Source organism: Hyperoodon ampullatus, assembly GCF_949752795.1.
Source record: "Hyperoodon ampullatus genome assembly, chromosome: 4".
Lineage (NCBI taxonomy): Eukaryota > Metazoa > Chordata > Mammalia > Artiodactyla > Ziphiidae > Hyperoodon > Hyperoodon ampullatus.
The window spans coordinates 1,788,454-1,808,589 of record NC_136917.1 but is presented as its reverse complement, the minus strand read 5'-3'; the positions used below and the strand labels follow the sequence as shown (position 1 = coordinate 1,808,589).

General features: G+C 50.0%; 1 protein-coding gene across 2 annotated transcripts in view; it reads right to left on the bottom strand.

Moving 5' to 3' along the window:
• Positions 1-20,136, bottom strand: part of TBC1D9B (TBC1 domain family member 9B) — a 44,964-nt gene that overhangs the window by 23,633 nt on the left and 1,195 nt on the right. For both annotated transcript variants that reach the window (XM_079701677.1, XM_079701678.1), the window contains exons 2-7: positions 17,877-17,987; positions 13,523-13,641; positions 8,790-9,018; positions 7,493-7,751; positions 5,790-5,997; positions 3,055-3,267 (exon numbers count right to left, since the gene is read on the bottom strand). In XM_079701677.1, coding sequence (XP_079557803.1) covers positions 3,055-3,267; positions 5,790-5,997; positions 7,493-7,751; positions 8,790-9,018; positions 13,523-13,641; positions 17,877-17,987 — 1,139 coding nt within the window. The remainder of the gene's footprint in view (positions 1-3,054; positions 3,268-5,789; positions 5,998-7,492; positions 7,752-8,789; positions 9,019-13,522; positions 13,642-17,876; positions 17,988-20,136) is intronic.

Genomic DNA, 20,136 nt, shown 5'->3' with positions numbered 1-20,136 from the left:
TTCCAACTCATCTCTGCTTCTATCCTCGTCACTCTCTAGTCCAGCTCTGTTCTAGAGAAATATAATGAGAGCCACACATGTAATTTAAAAATTTCTAGTAGCCACATTAAAAAACATAAAAGAAATTGTGGGGTTAACTTTAATAATATATTTTATTTAATATAGTCAAAAATATTATCATTTCAAAATGCAATCAATATAAAAAAAATCAAGATATTTTACATTCTCTTTTTCACACTGAATATTCCACCTCTGGTGTGTAGTTTATGCTTACAGCACATTTCAGTGTGGTTGCCTTTCAAGTGCTCAACAGTCATGTGTGGCTACTGTACTGGGCAGCTGCACCTCTATTCCATTCTCAATATGACAGCCATAGCAATCCTACTAAAACATAAACAGATCGTGTCCCTCCTCTGGTCAAACTCTCCACTGGCTCCCATCTCACTCAGAATCAAAGCTAAGTACTCCCAAGGGCCTACGGGCACTACATGACCTGGCTTCCCACTCCCTCTCTAATTTCACTACCTGCGCCCTGTCTCCACTCGTCTCAGCAGCCTGTGCCAAGCTCAATCCTGCTTCCAGGCCTTAGCACCTGCCATTCCCTCTGCCTTGAATACCCTTTCCCCAGATACCTTAGGGCTGTTCCCTTACTTCCTTCAAGGACCACTTGATCAGAGCCCCCCGCTTCCCCTAGCAATCCTGATCCTTTCACTCTGTTTTATTTTTATCCTTGGCCCTTATTGCCACCTGACATACTGTATGTTTATTTACTTACAGACGGTCTCTCTCACTAGAATATAAGCTCTAAGAGGGCATGAATTTTGTCTAATCTGCTCTATTCCTAGTGCCTAGAAGAGTGCCTGGCACCTATTGGGAATGCAACAAAATGTGATGGGTGAACGAAGGTCAGGTGCTTGGAAGGGGCCACTGGGCCAAGCTTACACTGGCTGGTCAGGCCCTGTCGCTTGCTGCACTGTGCCTTGAGAAGGCAGCTCGACATTCCTACTCACATCCCTTTTCACCCAATCCACCCTCACTGTTTCTTGAAATCCCAGATCAAGCCCAGCCTCCTCTAAGAAACCTTTCTTAGTGTCTCCACTGCACACCGACTCTGCCCACTCCCTTCCCTTCCATTCCTCATCTATTGAATAGTTGACTGAGCATCGATTACAGGGGTGAAAAATTTAAAGGCTTTCATGGCCCAGACCAGGTGGGGTTCTGGGGAGCTGAAGTGTACGTGCCACCACTCAGCTCCAATGCCACTCAGTGGGAATGTGGGCCCTGTAATGTCAGGGCCCCTGATTTTTCCAGAGCAGCCAGATACGTGGATTTTTATACGGACTCTTCTAATCATGAAGTGTTTTCACAAATCCAGATTGATAATAGCACACATATCTTGTCCAAGATACCAAGAAGCAAGGAAGTGATCAAACGTGGCCAGGGTAATGTCAAAAGGACTCAGATGTCACCTGAATAAGCTTCCTCTGGTCACAGATGGAATGAGGATAATAACTGTCATGGACTGAAACACATCAAGTTGCTTAAATCTGTAAGTTCATAATTATACTAAAAAGTAAACATAAAGAACTGAATTGGTCATATTCTGAGGATATTTGAAAACCAGTTCATCATTTTAACAACTGGTGAATAAAAAAAAAAGATTTATTCTGCCTTTTCCATATGAACTGTGCCTCACGGTAACCAAATAGTTGTTGAGGGTAAATTTCTCTATATGGAAATATTCCAGCTAATGAACAGAAGGAATGATAGAATTAGAGTGCTCCCATTTGCAATCCTAATGAGTTACCTAATGAACTATCTAGGCAATGCTTGTCGATGACCGGTAACAGCACATAGCCAGGTATTGCATACCTGTTGGTGGAAGTACACAGCACCTCAATCCTGCCTACAGGTGGACCTGCCCCCCACTCCCCAACATGAACAATTGAATCCAAATCTGAGTTGGGGGCTTCCCTGGTGGCACAGTGGTTGAGAGTCCGCCTGCTGATGCAGGAGACACGGGTTCGTGCCCCGGTCCGGGAAGATCCCACGTGCCGCGGAGCGGCTGGGCCCGTGAGCCATGGCCGCTGAGCCTGCGCGTCCGGAGCCTGTGCTCCGCAACGGGAGAGGCCACAACAGTGAGAGGCCCGCGTACCACAAAAAAACCAAAAACCAAAAACCAGAAAACAAATCTGAGTTGGATCTCATTACTCAACCACCAACTTACAAGAAACAGGGCACAAAAGAATCCGTTAAGTGTTTCCAAGAGATGCAATCAGCAAACACCAGACTGCGAGAAACTCTATAGCACAAATGACCCAATTCCTTCAACAAAATACTGCAAGAAAAGAAAAGAAAGAGAGAGAGAGAGAGAGAGAGAGAGAGAGAGAGAAAGAGAGAGAAAGAGAGAGAGAGAGAAAGAGAGAAAGAGAGAGAGAGAGAAAGAGAGAGAGAGAGGAGTAGAAACCTATAGATAAAAAGGGATTATACCAACCCACTGTAACATGTGTATGACCTATGTGTACCTCAATCCAAATGATTAAACTGTAAAAAGAACATGTGCATCTAGGGAAATGTAAATACAAGTTTTTGATGTTAAAGAATTATTGTTAATATTGTTGGGATAGTAAAAAGATTGCACTAAAAGGTAACCCTGTAAGAAAGATTGATGGGAGAAATCAATCTCCCAACAGGTAAATAAACACAAGCTGGACAGGCCTAAACAGAGTGGCTCTCAGTGCAGCAGAAGTTCATAAGGGACAGAGATGAGGGTGGCTGGTCCAGGCAGAGAAGGCTTCTTATGTGGAATAGGACTTGAGGCAGGCAGCAGTGATGCTCTGGAGGACTGGGGCACATCTCGGGGTACAGAGAGGGCTGTGACCCTAGGCATCACGTGTGTGGCCAGGACACCTGAGACTGGGGCTGGGTTAGGTTTTCCACCCTGCACCACGTGAGGACCCTCCCCACCCAAGGCCCAAGGCAGGCACCACAGGGCTTCCTGGGCTCTTCTCCTGGCCCTGACCCCCGCCCCACTGCTCTGAAGGGCCCTCTCACCTCTGGGGCTGAGTCCACAATGCTGGCTTTCCTCCCCGCTCTGCTGTTGCCTGGTGGCTTGGATGGCATTTTCTGGAGGAAGTCAGAGATCCTCTGAACCAAGAAATCACGGTCTTTCAGGTTGGCAAACAGGAAAGTCATTTTGCTCTTGGTGCTGATGGACAGAGGGCTGGGCAGGACACTGGAGCTATCAGCTTTTTCGACAATGGTCACCTGAGAAGACAAAAACACCATTTGGGGGTCTGTATCTTGGGATGTAAAGCCAGATGGTTTTGTGAAGCTGAGAGCATGGTGGGCTTAGGTCGTCTTCTCTCAGGCATGGGGCAGGGAGTGGACGAGGGGCCCTCCAGGCCTGGCCGATTCATATTCTGACTCTGCCGCTCGCTGCTGTGTGAGTTACGTGCATGTCTGAGACTCGTTTTTTCAGCTGTTGATGGGTGTGAGCATATGAGCCTTGCAGGACTGTCATCAGGATGGTGACACAGAATGTAAACCCTGAGCCCAGCTGCTGGCCCTGATCAGCTTCACCAAGATGGACAGTCATGTCCCTGCCCTAAAGCACAGTGAGCAGCCCTGCCTGCAAGCCCTCCTGAGCACTCATTCCCTCAGCACTTCCTGATGTGCGTCCTGGGCCCAGTTCTGATTGCGAGGTGTGTGAACAGAGCAGTACAAGTGTGCAGGGCACAGGATGGGCTTTTAGGGGGCACCTCTGCAGGGCCCACGGCTTAGGGTGGGTACAAACAATGAACATGCAGGCTAATGAACACTGTCACCAGGACTGGTGGGGGCCACAGGGCAAGCTGGGAGGCCTGTGGGCTGCTTCCTGTTGAAGGCACCTCTGGGGAGGTAGTAACTGAGCTGAGACCCTGTGCAGCCAGACGAAGAGCTAGGGGAGAGGCCAGCAACCACCCCAAGGAGGGGGCCAGACTGGTGTGATGGACAAAGAAAGACCGGAGAGGCTGGGGCAGTAAGAAGGGTGTGGTGTGTGTGTGTGCGTGTGCGTGTGTGTGTGCGCGCGCGCGTGTGTGTGCGTGTGCGTGTGTGTGTGTGTGTGCACGCGCGCGTGTGTGCGCGCGTGCGCGCCTGCATGTCTGTGTGTGGGCCAAGGTCTGACTAGGGATGGGTGGCTCACTGAAGGTCTTACAGGTCACAGCAGGCAACTGGAGATTCTTCTAATCACAGAAGATGCCGGAGGATTCTACCCAGGGTGAGCAGATTTTTAAATTATGTTGGCTGCTGTGGAAGGATGGGATCTAAAGGATAGGTCCTCAAGCCTTAGGTGCAGACAAGGTACTGCTGAGGTGAGCCAAGCAGACAGCTTGTCTTAGATGGTGGCTGTAGAGAGGAAGGGACATGCTCCGTGGAGCAAGCTGACAGGACATGCCATGGTCAGGACGTGGGAATGAGGCCAGGTCAGAATCAAGGATGGCTCCCGCTTTCCACCTCAGCAAACGGATGGAAGGGGTGTCACTTCCAGAGGCGAGGCTGAGATTTGGGAGTGCAAATTCAAGAGCCCAGTGGACACATGAGTGAGGAGCCCCTGTGAAGCCCCCTGGCTAGGATACTGAGGTCAGTGCTGGGCAGGGGCCTCCATCAGGACCAGCTGCAGAGCCCCATCCCAAGAGCTTCCTGGCTCAGCCAGAGCTCTCTGCCATCAGGAATGTCGGAACCCATCAGGAGAAATGGAGCTGGGCCTAAGATGACCCTGTTGCCAGCCCCCAGGGCTCAGGGTCAGATCAGTACAGCACCCAGGACAAATCCACAGACCTAGTGCCAAAGGAGAGCCACCTCTGAGCCCCTGAGCCTGGAGCTGTGGCTCCTTTAAGTCCTTTGCCTCTGACTTCCCTTGGGGAAACTGAGGCAGCACACTACCTCACACCTGTTCGCAACTATACCTGCAACTTCAGGGCTTTGTACAAAGGCCAGGGAGGTCCCACTGCTCTACATTTTAAATAGAATCAAAATACTGTGTTTTAACTTATAGCTTAAGAACCTCACTTAAAGCTCAATTAAACAGCCAGTATGCCCTGTTGGGCCATGAGGAAAAGGAGGCCTTGGAGGGGTGGGCGGCTCTCCCTCACTGTCTACACCTTCACGGCAGCACAGGACAAATGGCCTTGTTTCTACCAGAGTCACTGTGGAAGCCCAAGAAACTGGAGAAAAAATAACTCTGACAGGTGAGAGCTAACCCCACCCTTGACAGGTGATAGCTGACCCCACTCCTGAAAGGTAACAGCTGACTTCCGACGACTCTGCTAGAGCCTGAGCCACAGCCAAGGCAGGTGTCAGGAGAGGAACAGTGAGGTGGCCCCTGAGAGTAACACGGGGCTGGGGTGGGATCAGAGTCCTCCAAGCGCAGCCAAAGCACGGCTTTGCCAAAGTCTAGCTGCAAGGCCCAAGGAGGCAGGACTAGGGGACACTCACCTGCAGGAGGCCACTGGGCTCTGACCAGGGAGGTGTGGGTCCTTGTTGAGGTTTTCTTATGTCCCACTGTGAGCTCTGCTGGCAGGCCAAAGCCCACTGTATCTCCCCACCAGGTGAGGTTGATCCCTGAGGGGGCATCCAGTGCACCCACTCCCACCAGGGCCTGGTACAGGACAGGTGCTCGGGGAGCACATGAACCACCATGTGCCCTCTGTACTCACATCACTAAATCCTGAGGGGCTTCCTGGGCTGGGGACCTGGCCACATGCCCTGGTAAGAGAGGGCAGAGCTGGCAAGGGCCTAGGGCTCACCTCCCGCAGGGGTATGATGAGGTGGCAAGCATCCTCTTCCTTGCTGGCAAAGCAGATGTAGTTGCTGGAGATAAACATCTGGCCAAGGATGTGCAGCTTGTTGAATGGGGTCCACAGGGTGCAGCCTGTGTGGCCGTCCAGGCGCTCGTCCCCGGGCAGCCGGAACGTGGCACAGTAGCACTCGTTCTTGGCTCGAGCGTCCAGGTCTCTGGTGAAACCAAGATGGGGGAGATAGAAAAGCGGACAAGAGTTGGGGCTGGCACACTCACAAGGCGGCCTCATGCCCTCGGTTTCCACATTGGACTCAGGCTCGTGGGGGTCCTCCTGTGAGCAAGTTGTGCCCAGGGATCTCAGAGTTCAATAACACATGCACACTGAATGGTCAAGTAGTAAAACGTGGACATCTGTATGACCAGCAGAGTGGTCAACAAACAGCATGCTTGGTACTGAGGGTGGGTGGTGCCTAGAGGGTGCCTGCACCCGCCCTGCCGCTTCTCATTAGGAAGACCAGCCCCACCTAGAAACTCAGACAAGGCCTCCCGACAGGCAGGTGTGGAGTCAAGACTAAAACACAGGGTGCTGGGATTTCCCCAGCGGTCCAGTGGTTAAGACTCATGCTTCCACTGCAGGGGGCATGGGTTCGATCCCTGGTAGGGGAACGAAGATTCCACATGCTGCGTGCTGAAGCCAAAAGAAAAAAACACAGGGTGCTGTTGCTTAATGGAAATGCACACTCGCCAGTCCGATGGCTGTGTGAGGCAGGGGCCCGGTAGCCTGTTCCTCGCCCCTACGGTGGCCCTGTTCTCGTAAACATCTCTCTCTTCCCAGCCCCATGGGGGCCGCTAGCAGCCTGAGCTCGGCCTGGCAGGCACACCTCGATGGACAATGCCAGAGACTATCAAGTCCGGCCCTGCTCATTTTCTTTCTGGAAGGTTCTGAAAGCCACCGTGTCACTCGCATCAGGAAGGTAATGCCCTTGGACAGCGTTCTGGTCCTGAAGGTGCACCCAAGAGTCTGGGCCTAGGCCACAGTCTCTGCGCACACAGGTGTGAATCTGGCTGTGGGACCCAGGGGCTCAGGGAATCCCTGAGCTCCTGGCTGGCCTACAGGTTTCCCCTAAGCTGCAACGGAAGAGCGAGAACAGAGTGCTCCGGAGGGGCCAGCCCCAGTGAATCGTTCCTGTCTACCAATTCCCACAGACAGGGTGGCGGCGACCTCAGACCTGTGCAGGGCTGTCTCCTGGGGCCTGGGGTCAGGGCCCAGGGGTCCTGAGAAGAGCTGTCCATCATGGCGGGATGGAAGCGGTGTACCCTGAGCTGGGATTCTGAAGCCTTTCTGAAGAGGCCTCTGGGGATGCCCTGGCTGCCGTGGTGGGGCGCCTGTCCTGGGCTCCACTGCTCACTTAGAGCTAAGGCACTGGGGCCTGGGGCAAGCTTCTCTACCTCCCTGTGCCTCAGCTTCCTGTCTGAGACCAAGGAGCCTGCGAGAGCCTCCCCACCCCAGGGCTTCGAGAAGTAATACATGAAGAACTCCCTCCACGTCAGCGTCAGCGGTAGGATTTTCAGGACGCCGCCTCCGTGAACCTCCTGGTGCCCTCCCCACTATCGAAAACCACCCCTTCACCTGGCCCCCTTTCCACGCAGGGAGCCTGTGAAGGGTGAGGAGGGCAGGTCCCTGCTGGGGGTGGGGGAGGCACAACGCACCGCTTCAGAGCCGAGATGTTCCTGTGTGGCCGGGGGGGCCTGGGCAGTGCTTTGTCTTCCAGGAAGCTCTCGCTGTCCAGCAGCTGCCGCATGGCAAGGTTGGCCAGCTGCTCCATGAGCTTGAAGGTCTCGCTGATGTTGAGGAACATGGAGAAGAAGAGCTCCTGGTCCCGGGTGTCCACGCGGATGCTCTCAGGGAAGAGCAGCGTGGCGTTCTTCTCCAGCCGTGTGACGTCCACCCACTGCACCACCAGGCTCACTGGACACCAGAGGGGACAGGCACACCATCAGGTCAAACCAGCTGGACGGCTGGGCAGGCAGGCTCCTGACTCCTGCCTGGGCCTGGAACCCATGTGGGGGAGCGGGCAGCATTTACTGCCTGCCCGTTCCCCACCCCCCAGACCCATGCCTGAGCCTAGCTATGCTGGGACACCAGCTCCACGAGGAGGGACTGGGCCGTCCTGGGCCAACCCAGTGCCCAGCCCCGAGAATCTCCTGGGTTTGCCCACCAAATGGCTAAAGGATGAAATGAATGAACAAACAGAGGTGAGCTAGCTGAGACCCTGGACTTGAGAAGTCCCACCTAGTGGGAGGGCACTGATGTGGGAACAAGTCACATGGTGTGACCAGCACAGAGAGGACACTGGCTCCTGCCTGAGGAGGAGACGCAAAGGTGGGAGAAAGGCAGGGGAGGTTGTGACAGGTGTGTGTGCATGGCTGGGAGCCGGCCTTGCTGGGCCCAGGAAAGGCCACACTGAGAGCAGCTAAAGCCCTGGGGGCTCTTTCTAGGGGCGACATGGCAGCAGAGTGCACTGGCTGGGAGTCTGCCTTTTGTCCTGAGGCCAGGGTCTCCTGTGGGGAGGGACCTGCAGCAGGTGGCTGCAGGGGCACACGTCCAAGGCACCATATAACCTGGAGCCGCTCAGGGATGATGGGTGCCCTGGCTGTCTACTTGAAAGAGGGGAGGCCCTGTGCAGGTCACTATGTGAAGAACTGTGCTAGTTGATGTATACATGACAGGAGCCCCCAAGAGCCCGGTGATGCCTGGTTCAAGTCTGGAGTTCTGGTCGTGGGCCACTAGGTTCTGGGGAGACCCTCTGGTGGGTGTGTGGGGACAGAATATCCGGGGGCCGCGGAGGGACAGCCCTCAGGAACTTCGACAGTCTGGGGAGGCGGTACACTTTCTAGAGGCGAAGTCGAGGGTGAGGGCAGAGGAGGATGCCCTGAGGATGACGGGGCCAGCTGGGGGACTGGGGCTAGGGGGGACACAGGGGGCACTCCTGCTGCCTGCACTCACCCTCCTTGCCCAGCAGGAAAGAGTAGAAGCACAGGTGGTTGACGGTCAGGTAGAGCCAGCCCTGCCGGGGCACGCGGCCCTTCCAGTAGCTGCAGGAGTAGTAGTTGACCAGCTTCTCTCCCTCGGGCATCCCAAACTGCTTCCGCATTTTCAGCTCAGCCTCCTTGAATTTCCCAGGGTCCTCATCTCCCTGGGGCTGCAGGTTCTTGTTCTCTTCTGCGATGATGCCCTGTAGGAGGACAAGGGGACTGGTTCCCACAGGGAACTCAAGTGGTGGGACCCAGGACTCTTGGACGCTGGCCCAAGGGCCACAAGCAGGTAGGCCTGTCGTCTGCTCTGGACAGACAGATGCTGGGCAAGTTCCCCTAACTCCCTGAGCTATTATCTCTACCGGATCAGAGAAGGGAATTTTTAAATTTACATTTTAGTTATTTTAATGTAAATATCTGAAAAATATAATACATAAACATGGTAAAAAAATGCAAGTAGTAGAAAAGTGTGTTCAGTGAGAAGGGAGTCTCCATCTCCTCTGCTGCTGTAGCCACTTTGTTGGTTTCCTCCCGGACAGGCTGGCACTGATGCACCTTTAAGCAAATACATGCAATCTGCTCTTTCCCCCCTTTCTTTGCCCAAATGGGATCTTGCTGTCGCACTGTTCTGTGACGTGCATTTCTTGTGACAATGTCTTGGAGGATGTTCTGTACTTGATACTCCCCCGCCCCCACATACCAGGGGGCTCCTGCCTCTTGCCCCTGCTCAAGGCCCACAGACCAGCTACAGGACCCACCCAGCTCAGGACCTACCCAGCTCAGGGTCCAGAGACCAGCCACAGGGCCAACCAGCTCAGGGCATATCTATGCTGTATCCCGCCAGCATCTTCACTGGGCTCAGGGTGCCCAGAGACATCACCCTGGGCCACAGAGCCAACCCCAAACCTCCTGGGGTAAAACAGGTTCTTAGCGCATTTGGCTCAAAATGTACATGCAGATTTTCCAGGGGGATGATGACTTGATAAGCTAAAGTAATTCAAGGCAAGTGTTGTGGCCCAGATTGCTGCTTCTGCTGAGCCTCCTGGCAGCCTTGAATTCCTGTATCCATGAGCAGGGAGAACAGCCAGGAGTTAGGGTGAGGATCCAAAGGTAAGGTGTACCTCCATCTCAGTACAGCCAGTACCACTGGAGCTGCAACTCCAACCTCTTCTCTCTCTCAAGCTGCCTCTGGTGCTTCCCCAGAACACTACCGCAGGAACTAGCTCTATGTCTGGGAAAGAGGCTCTGGCAAAGCACCCTTCTTGTTACTAAGGCCCTGCCCTTGTCTTCTGCTGCCCTCAAATGCACCTACTGGGAGGTTGGGGAAGGGGCCCCACCAGTGGAAAGGTGGGCCCCAGACAGCCTGTGGGCCATCACGGCACCCTGTCCCTCAGGCCACCTTCCTGGGTCTCAGTTGGCAGTCCCCTCTCCACACCTGGGAGACCCCCAAGCAGGGAACAGAGGGGCTGACACTCTGCTTTGCATTTTCCTCTGCATTGTCCGCTGGCCTCTACTCAGGAGTAATGGTCCTCACCAATGGGAATGAACGGCCTGGCCCACAGGGTTGGGATTCTGTTTGTTGGCTGATACAACTGGACTGTAAAAATCACTGGGCAGATTTTAAATTACTGATTCAATTTCTTTAATAGTTTAGGCATATTCAAGTTTCCTATTTCTTTGTGAGTCTCAGTTTAAGTTATATTATGTGGTAGACCAAATAATAGCCCCCCCCAAAGATGTTTACATCCCAATCCCCAGAAGCGTTGAGAGACTGACTGGTTGACTGAAGAGGCCATGCTGCTGGCATTCAAGAGAAAGGTAAGGACCAAGAATCATGGAATATGAAGCTCCTGAAAGCTGGAAAAGGCAAGGAAACAGATTCTCCCCTTAGAGCCTCCAGGAGTCAGCCCTGCCAATTCCTTGATTTTAGCTTGTGAGATTCATTTCAGACTTCTGACCTCCAGAACTGTAAGAAAAGGAACTTGTGTTGTTTTAAACCACTAAGTTTATGATAACTTGTTACAATAGCAACTGGAAACTAAAACATATTATTTTAAGAGTGTCCATCTTGTCTCACTTCTTACAATTTATGGGCTTAAAGCTGTTTATGGCATTCTGTTTCTTTTTTAAGATTTTTTTGATTGTGGACCATTTTTAAAGTCTTTATTGAATTTGTTACAATATTGCTCCTGTTCTATGTTTTGGTTTTGTGGCCACGAGGCATGTGGGATCTTAGCTCCTGGACCAGGGATCGAACCCACACCCCCTGCATTGGAAGGGGAGGTCTTAACCACTGGACCACTAGGGAAGTCCCCTTACTCTCTTTTTTCTTAACCCCGCTTTTATTTATTTTTATTTTTATTTTAAAACTTTATTTATTTTATTTATTTTTGGCTGCATTGGGTCTTCGTTGCTGCATGGCTTTCTCTAGTCGTGGCGAGCGGGGGCTACTCTCTTTGTTGCGGTGCATAGGCTTCTCATTGCAGTGGCTTCTCTTGTTGCAGAGCACAGGCTCTAGGTGCACGGGCTTCAGTATCGTGGCACGCGGGCTCAGTAGTTGTGGCTCACGTGCTCTAGAGCACAGGCTCAGTAGTTGTGGCACACAGGCTTAGCTGCTCCGCAGCACGTGGGATCATTCTGGACCAGGGCTTGAACCCGTGTCCCCTGCACTGACAGGCGGATTCTTAACCACTGCGCCACCAGGGAAGCCCCTAACCTTGCTTTTTAAATAGATGCTCTCATGTTTCATTCCCAACATTACTTATTTGAGGTTTCTCTGTTTTGTCCTGGATCACTTTTGCCACAGGTTTGTTTATATTTTACATCTGTTTTTGGACCTGTTGCTCTTCTGTATCATTCCTTTATTTTCCAAGGAATTAACTTCTTCCCTTTGTTACAGGCATACCCTGAAGATATTGCAGGTTTGGTTCTGAACCATAGCAATAAAGCAAATGTCGCATTAAAGCAAGTCACACAAATTTTTTGGTTTCCCAGTGCATATAGAAGTCTACACTATACTGTAGTATATTAGATACTCAATAGCATTATGTCTAAAACAACAAGGTGCCTATCTTAATTAAAAAATATTTTATTGCTAAAAAAATGCTAACTATAACCTGAGGCTTCAGCGAATAGTAATTTTTTTGTGATAACTCTATTTCTTTCTTTCTAATTTCCTGGTTTCTCTGGCATTCTAAATTACTGAATTGGACACCTGGCTCATTAATGTCCACCCCTTCTTCTTTTCCTCACATTATAAAACATAAAATGTAAGGCTTTAAATTTCCTCCTGTGTGCTGCTTTTGTTACATCTCACAAATTCTGATAAACAGTAGTATTTCCATAATTGTCCAGTTCTCAGTTTTGTGTTTTTTTTTTTTTTTTTTTGGCCTCCCATCTTACAGGATCTTAGTTCCCCGACCAGGGATTGAACCTGGGCCCCAGCAGTGGAAGTGCCAAGTCCTAACCACTGGATGGCCTGGGGATTCCCTCAATATTTTCTAATTTCCATTTTTCCCTTTGACTCATCTAGAACTTTATTCTGTTTTGTTGGTTAGTTTGTTTGGGCCTGGCATGAGGGAAACATTCCATAATGTTGCTGTTATTATTATTACTGCCCAGCTGGCTCATTAGGAGAGTGAAGACTTGCCTCTGCTCTCTTTGTCTATTTTCCTGGAACTAGAAAGGCAACACAGGTCCCACCCTGAACCCCAAGGTACACAGAGAACTGCTGAGAACTCTTGGTGCCATCTGCCCAGGTCTAGGAGGTTCTGGCATAATGAAGTCACAAGGGCTTGCCCAAAGTAAGTTTGCATCATGAAACTTTGACCTGGTAACAGATCTCTGAGGAATCTAACCCAAGGTGATAATCCAACAGAAAGAAAAAAACACACACACACACACACACACACTCACTCACTCAGATAAACGCTCATTATGCAATTATTCCCTAAAGAGGAAACAATCTAAACATCACTGTGATAAGTTTTCACACATTGCTACAATCTTCATAATTATTTTGCTAGCTGTAAAATATTCCACTAAGAATACCACATATGACTGACCAATTCCCCCGAATATAAAGTGCTCAGCGCAGTACTCATAAAGCAAATACTCAATAAATGCTATGTTAGCAAGCATGAGCCCTCTAGATTTGCAGAGGGAAGAACAGCTGCTTCCTCTCTTACCATGGGACTGGGAAGCACTGTTTCCAGCCTTTTTGCTAACAGTGTTGCAGGGAACATCCTGCTATATACGTCATGCTGGACATATGAATACACTGTAGGGTAAATTCCAAGGAATGGAATTGCTGGGTCAAAGTGTCTGTGCATTCTGAAGTAATGTTAGTTTTATAATAGAAATATACTTAAAATTATCCTGTCATTTCCAACTTCTTCCTCTTTTGGCCACGGAACTGGCTATCAGAGTTGTGTATCTGCATATTTGCTCTGAGGCCCTTTGCAGAGAATGGAAACTCCCAGCTAAGCTTAAACTCCGTGGCTGGCCAGTAGATGGGGCCTGCATACAATGAGTTCAACTGCCCCTTTCAACACTAAAAGAAGAAGATCAGACCCTTCGTTTCCATCTCTGTTTAATGGGGGAAAGAACTACACGGTGTTGTCTGAAAGTTATAGAAGATGACAAAGGTGAACACTGGTAGCCCAGAGAAGGGAGTGAGAACCAGTAGTGGAAAGTGAATCTTACGTGTATCTTGCCCTTGACGAAGGTGGTGATATCTTCCTCATTGTCAAAGATGGACAGCGTCTGGAGTAAGTTATTTTCCAGCCATTCCCAGTGTTTTGTGATCTCTTTGCGGGAAGAACCTAGGAGAGGTTTGGTGGCATAAAGAAAAGGAAAAGCATAAAATCACCAGGCCTTAAACATAAAATCAAGAGAGATTAAAGTGGCTGACCTAGTTTGCTATATACCAGAGTGACCACAATCTCTGAGCTGCTGACTCTTTCCTTCTTTATGTATATGACAAAAGTCATAAATGGTCCCGATAAAAACACAAAATAAAAAAATTCCAATAGAATTACAGAGTCATGAGGAAAATAAAGCCTCAATTTCCCTCTAATGTCCAGAGTAAGAGTGACTGCTAGTTTCCTCTGTGTCCTACCAGAAATAGTGTATACATTTGCAGGTTTGCTTACTTACTTTTCTTCGAGATAAAAGGACTTAATGTGGTCTTCCATGTACAGGTGATTAACCAGACACAGTCAGACTTGGTATAGGTGACTGTGGCTCTCCTGAGAATTTAGGCATCCACAGATGGCAGCTGGAGCTTCCTGTAGGACTCCAGGCCTCTGGCTGGCTGGTCTCCTGCTGGGCCATAGGTGCCCATCCCTCCCTCTGAAGCCAGATGCCCCACCCAGGTCTTTGCCTCCTCCTCCTCATCCCAGTTCACATCCCAACCTGGATCCCATCTCTTTCAGGAACACCTGTCTGACCCTTTCAGTGTCTGGCTGGCCCCCAGGGTCTGCCCCACCTAGGAGGGGGTCCCTGTCCTCCTCAGGGAGGGGTCCTTGTGGGTACTGTAGGCCCAGTGGAAATGGGAGAACTCAGAGAGGCAGCCCATTGCCACTCCCAAAGAGTGAGGCAGCTGTTTTCTCTGCCTCCATCAGGGAATTGGGAAAAGGGACCCCAGGAGGAGAATTGAAGGGGTGAGGGAAGTCCCTGCCAGGCCTGGCTTCCCCTGCCCCTCTGGCACCCCACTTTTGGGGGCTTTTCATGTGTCTGGCATGGGGTTTTTGCACTTAAGAACTCTTCTCTGAATGAATTAACACAAGAATAAGAAAAGGAGTGAAGGCTCTGCTTCCTTTTCAGCATCCTAGGGTGGGACAGTCTGTGGACTGTAAGCACCCAGAAGGCCCAGTTGCTTCTGTGACCACGGAAGGCCCACACACTTGGCATGGAGGGAGCGTTAGCAAAGACATGAGTCCAACATGACTGTGGACCACAGACCTTTCTTGCTGGGTGCCCGATCCCTGGTCACCCGATCCTTCACTACCTGGCTACAACTTTTCCATCAGCTGAAGACTCAGCTCTGACCCCGCCCTGGCCAGGCTGAGTTGGTCCCTGTCATCTCCTCTGGCCCAGGCATCTGCTCATTGCTCTGTCACATGTCACAGTCCAGCCTGACTTGGTTAGGGGTGATTTGTTTCTTTATATTTACCCAAGAGGCTCACCACCCTAACAAGCAATTCCACAGAAAGACCCACTCCCATGGTCTGTGGGAGGATGCCCATGTGAAAATGATTAAACTCAGAATCATACAACTCACAGTGATAGTCATAACAATAGGTAACTATAAATAGAAATTACCTCTGGAAGTTGCTAAATCATCCATAAATTTTTTTTTTTCATTTTCCTTTGGGTATCTATTATGGCTTCCTTTCCCTAGTGCACAGAGGCCAAGGTCTAGTTGTTAGGTGAAGGGAGTTCCTTCTTTCTTGCTCTTTTTGCTAAGAACCCACATTTGAATCTGGAAGTTGAATTTGCATGTGATGCAACCCTCTTACACACATGTTCCTTGCAGCCTAAAACAGAGGAATTTTGTCCACAATGCCTGTGTGGATCTGTCTGCACTTTAATTATAAATATTTACATATATTCACTTAAAAGAATTATTAGTTAAAAGCAACTCAATCTTCATTTAGCACTAAGTAAACACTGAAACTATGCCATCTCTATGCTAGGTACTGGGAATAAAAAATATAATAGCTAATTAAATTATTAAGTGCTATTTCTGTTTTCCAGAACTTTTTATGGATGATCTTATTTGATTCTTAGAGCACCTTGGAGACAGGTACAGTTATTTTCATTTTATAGGATGAAGCTGAGGCACAGAGAGGTTGAGTGTGTTGCCCAAGGTCACCTAGCTGGGAAGTGACCACACCGTAACGCTAATCCAGGCTGCCCAGCTGCAGAACCTGCCCACACCCTCAAGGAATTGCTGGCCTAGTGGGAGAGCCAGTGAGCCTTCAGTGCAAAAGTGCCGGTGGAGACATGGCAAGTCTAGAGGAGGGAGAAGGGTAGGTACATGAGTCTGGGGAATCTGGGAAGGTTTTCCATAGGATGTGACATCTGCGTAGGTACTCAACAGAGCAGGAGGCGGTAAAGTGGACGTGGGGCGATCTGTAGGTACACCAGCCAGGACAGGTACGGTTAAGAACTTCAGGTCCTGCAAGTGTCTTGTCTGGCCGAAGGCCAGGTGTGAGCTGGTGGGGAGAGGAAGACAGAAATGGAGGCAGGCAGACCCCGGAAAGTCCTTTCATGGCAGTCTAAGGAGTGGAGATTCAGTGGCAGGTGTCAGTAGGTGTCTGCTTTTGGAGAGCTGAAGAGAGGTGGTGGGTAAAAACAGAGGGGCACGAGCAGATGAGCACAGGGGCCTGACCGGGGCAGGGGCTCCACAGTGCAGCTGGGTCCCTCCCCAGCAGCAGGCCCTGATGCTACCAGTGGGGTTCCCACAAGGCCCCACAGAGTAGCCACACTCCTCTCTCCCCACAGAGAGGCTGCTCTCACTACCACGGCCCCTCTCCACCTGCTTCCTGCGAAGGAACACCTTGAGACAAAGATGAACATCTCAAGGGCTCATTTTAGGGTGAAGCGTCTCATCTTAGCCCAGGCACATACCAACTGCCCTGGGCCCTACCACACAGGAAGCCTCTCTCCTGCAAGTGCCCCACTCTGGGCACCCTGGTGCCTTCACCCCTTGACCTCTCCCCGCAACCCCCAAGCTGGAGTCCAGCTGTGAACACTTCCCATCACCTCTTCTCAGGTCTCCAAGGAAAACCATTATCCTGGGGGACAGTGACACTGTGTCTTCTAGCAGAGAGAGATATTCAGCACAGTGGACACGAACCGGTGCTCTGGGTCTGATCTGTGGTTCTGTGTGACTTTGGGCGGGTTATTTAACCCCTCTGGGCCACAGTTTCCTCATCTTCAAAATGGGGAAAATCAAAGTTCCACCTTCTGGAGTTGTTGGGAGGGTCACATGTCTGGCATGCAGGAAGTGCTGTCTGAGTGCCAGCTATGACTGCTGTTTTATCCCAGGGACCTCAGCCAGGCTGGCCCAGCTGAAAGGGGACTTCCTCCTGGACTCTTGGGAGGGTGGGTGTGTCCCCCGAGGAGGACAACTGCCGGCCATTCTCGGCATTCACAGTGGTTACGTTCCACAAGGTCTCCTGGGACACTGAGTTTGCCAGTACTGCTCCCAGGGGAGCTACAGGGCTAAGTTCATGCGAGCCTCTGGTCACAACGTTTTCACCAACCGATCAATACACTACTTTGTCTTATATGTCTTTCTACTTAAAGACACCTCATTTAACATATATTTTTAATACCCCAGCATTGAACTCAAAGCCAGAAGCACTGTAACTCATGCCTGAAGGAAGCTCATCTAACTTGTATTTTCTCCATAAGGCACATCACAGCTTCCCGCGCTTAAAAACACCACACAGCACTTCAGCATTATACCTGGGGCCATTTTAAACAGCAAAGTCACCAACAGATAACACAAAATGAGAAAAGCATGGTGCTTGGACTTCTAAAAGGAGACATGTTTATGGTATGAGAGCTGAAACAAGAAGGCATAAGGATGCCTTGTTCTACCTCAGCTGGGAACCTGTGTGTCTGGTGACTCAAATTTTTCATTGCTCTGCAGACACACATTTCCACAGATGTCCACAAATGATCCCAAAAGTACCACAAGTATTGATTTTGGGGTTTACAGATAACTTTCAGTGAGTAGGTGAATTAAAAAAATATGTAGTCCATGAATAATGATCAGCTGTCTCCACCTTGAGAAAAGGTTAGCAGGAGAACATGGACATTGCCCAAGGCCAAGCCCTCAGAGAGGCACCCAGGGCTTCATGGGGCCCATGTCCGCTTGCCCTGCATCTGTGTACAGGCTGGATGCTGGCCTGGGCTGTGCTGTCTGAACAAGGGGCAGCATCAGGTTCTCAGTGGGCCGTGTCCAATGCAGGAATGCAGGCTGTGTCCCCTCCCTCTCTGGGGCAGGCCCTGCCCAGCACCCCTTGTGATTCAGGGCACCTACCGCACGCCACTGTCCAGTAGACCTGCGAGTCCTGGGTCTGGTGCAGGATGCGGTAAGGGGCCACCCGGGCGCTGGAGTCCAGCACCACATCCAGGGTGCCCACGAGAAGACCTGGCAACAGGGCAGAGAGAGGGGAGGGTGAGGGAGGGCTGGGCTGAGAGCTGGGCCTGGCTGGAGGCAGCCATGAGGGTAGCACTGCCCCCAAAGCCCCAGCCCAGAGGGTGAAACACCTTACATTACCCTGGTCCGTTAAATTACTTCTTTTTCCTCAAAGGCCTTCAGCCAGTGTCTGATCCCTATCAAAAAATCCCCTCCCACTTCTTCCTGGAAGCTTCTGCTTGTCCTCCTGATTCAGAAACACTTGCAGGCAGGGGCAGATTCAGGTTTTATGGGGCCCAAAGCTTAGATGATCTGAGAGGCCCTCTTCAAGAAAAATACAGTATCAGGTTTGAAAACAAGTATTTCTTCAGAGTGAGAAAGTACAACAATGACAATTAAAAACAAAACAACAATACTACAAATATCACAAAATCCAGAAAAATAATACAATATGTTGTATTAACTGCCAGACACATCTCTTAAGACATGTTTCCCTGACATGTGCGACCTTTTTGGCTGTGTACTCTGATGCCTTCTTCATAAGACAATGATTTTGTAACATCATTTTCCACATCAACAACAGGAAGATAATGCAGCCTCAAAAGTCATGAACAAAAAGAACATGCAGGGTTTCCCTGGTGGCGCAGTGGTTGAGAGTCCGCCTGCCGATGCAGGGGACACGGGTTCGTGCCCCGGTCCGGGATGATCCCACATGCCGCGGAGTGGCTGGCCCCGTGAGCCATGGCCGCTGAGCCTGCGCGTCCGGAGCCTGTGCTCCGCAACGGGAGAGGCCACAGCAGGGAGAGGCCACAGCAGTGACAGGCAAAAAAAAAAAGAACATGCAAATTTTTAGAATTGTCCAATTTAGGAAAACACCGATCCAGTTTTGTTTTTTTTTTTCCATCTCTGAACTGAAACATTTTAGGGCATTTCAAGTTTTCCTTCTCATCAAAATGTCATCGACATTTGTCAATGTCACTATTTCCCCAATAAATTAGAGGAAATGTCTACCTTTTACCACTATTCGATTCATTCTTCATTAATTGAATTATCCAGCTACATAAAAGCCTGTCCATTGTTGCTATTTGAAACTTATTTTTTCCTTTTCATGAAGAGCTACTTTTGGTATGATCTGAAAATATTTTGTTACCATTTTCCCGTTGATATCAGAATAATTTCTATTGATTTTATTGCTCGATTTTAACACTTGTTTCATATTCCATTTTTAATTTGATTTTTCCCCCCTCCAGTCTCTAATAAATAAAATAACCAGTTATAAAAGAAGGTACTCTTCACATACATCCAAGTCAGGAGTCTGTAATCTCTCACTTGTTATACTGAAATGTTCTAAAATGCCTCTCTAAATTGCAGTTAAAGCGGTATATTCAAGTCTTATCAGTGTTTGGAATAAACTGCTTTTTACTGTTTGTGTTGAGGTTTCTCTTCTGGTCTCAGAAATTTTATTTTAATTCCTACACTGTTGGCATATCCATATTGCAAGACTTGAAAACTTTTTAATGGGCAGGCCATCTCATCACACTTTTCAATGAAGAATCTAGGTTGGTATCTGTTTTTAAAAGACAGCTTGAAGAAAACCACATCACTAACTGTTTCTCCCCCAGGGAGACAGCGGTCAGGAAGCCATGATGTCCATGATGGCACAGGGAAGGCTATGCCAGAGGCCATGCCAGGACTCACCAAACCTAGCTGGAGCAGAGAGTTCAAGGTGTGGTCACCAGGGGGGACCTGGGGAGCTCTGCCTTGGGGGACATGGAGAGATGAGTGTGGTAGAAAGGGCCTTCTCTGTACATGAAAGCAGAGCACAGAGGGACCCACCCACCTGCTGAGATGATCTGTGGAGAAACAGCACAGAACAAGCACTGAAATCTGACACAATGGTATGCTGCTGCAACCAAAGATACTGGTCGCCCAAGCACTGCTTTTCTACATGGGCTTCAAGGTTGACCACTGGTCGGTCTCTCCAGAGGGGCTGCTGTCTAACCTCCACTGAACAGCCTAGTCCAGGAGGCAGGTCCAGCACTGGCTCCTGTGATTCTAGAGGCCTCTGGGAAGGAGCTCAAGGCACCGAAGGGAACAGGTTTCTTGGGAATGGTACAGTCTCTTCCACATCAGGAGGTGTGGCCCAGGAAAGACTGACGGA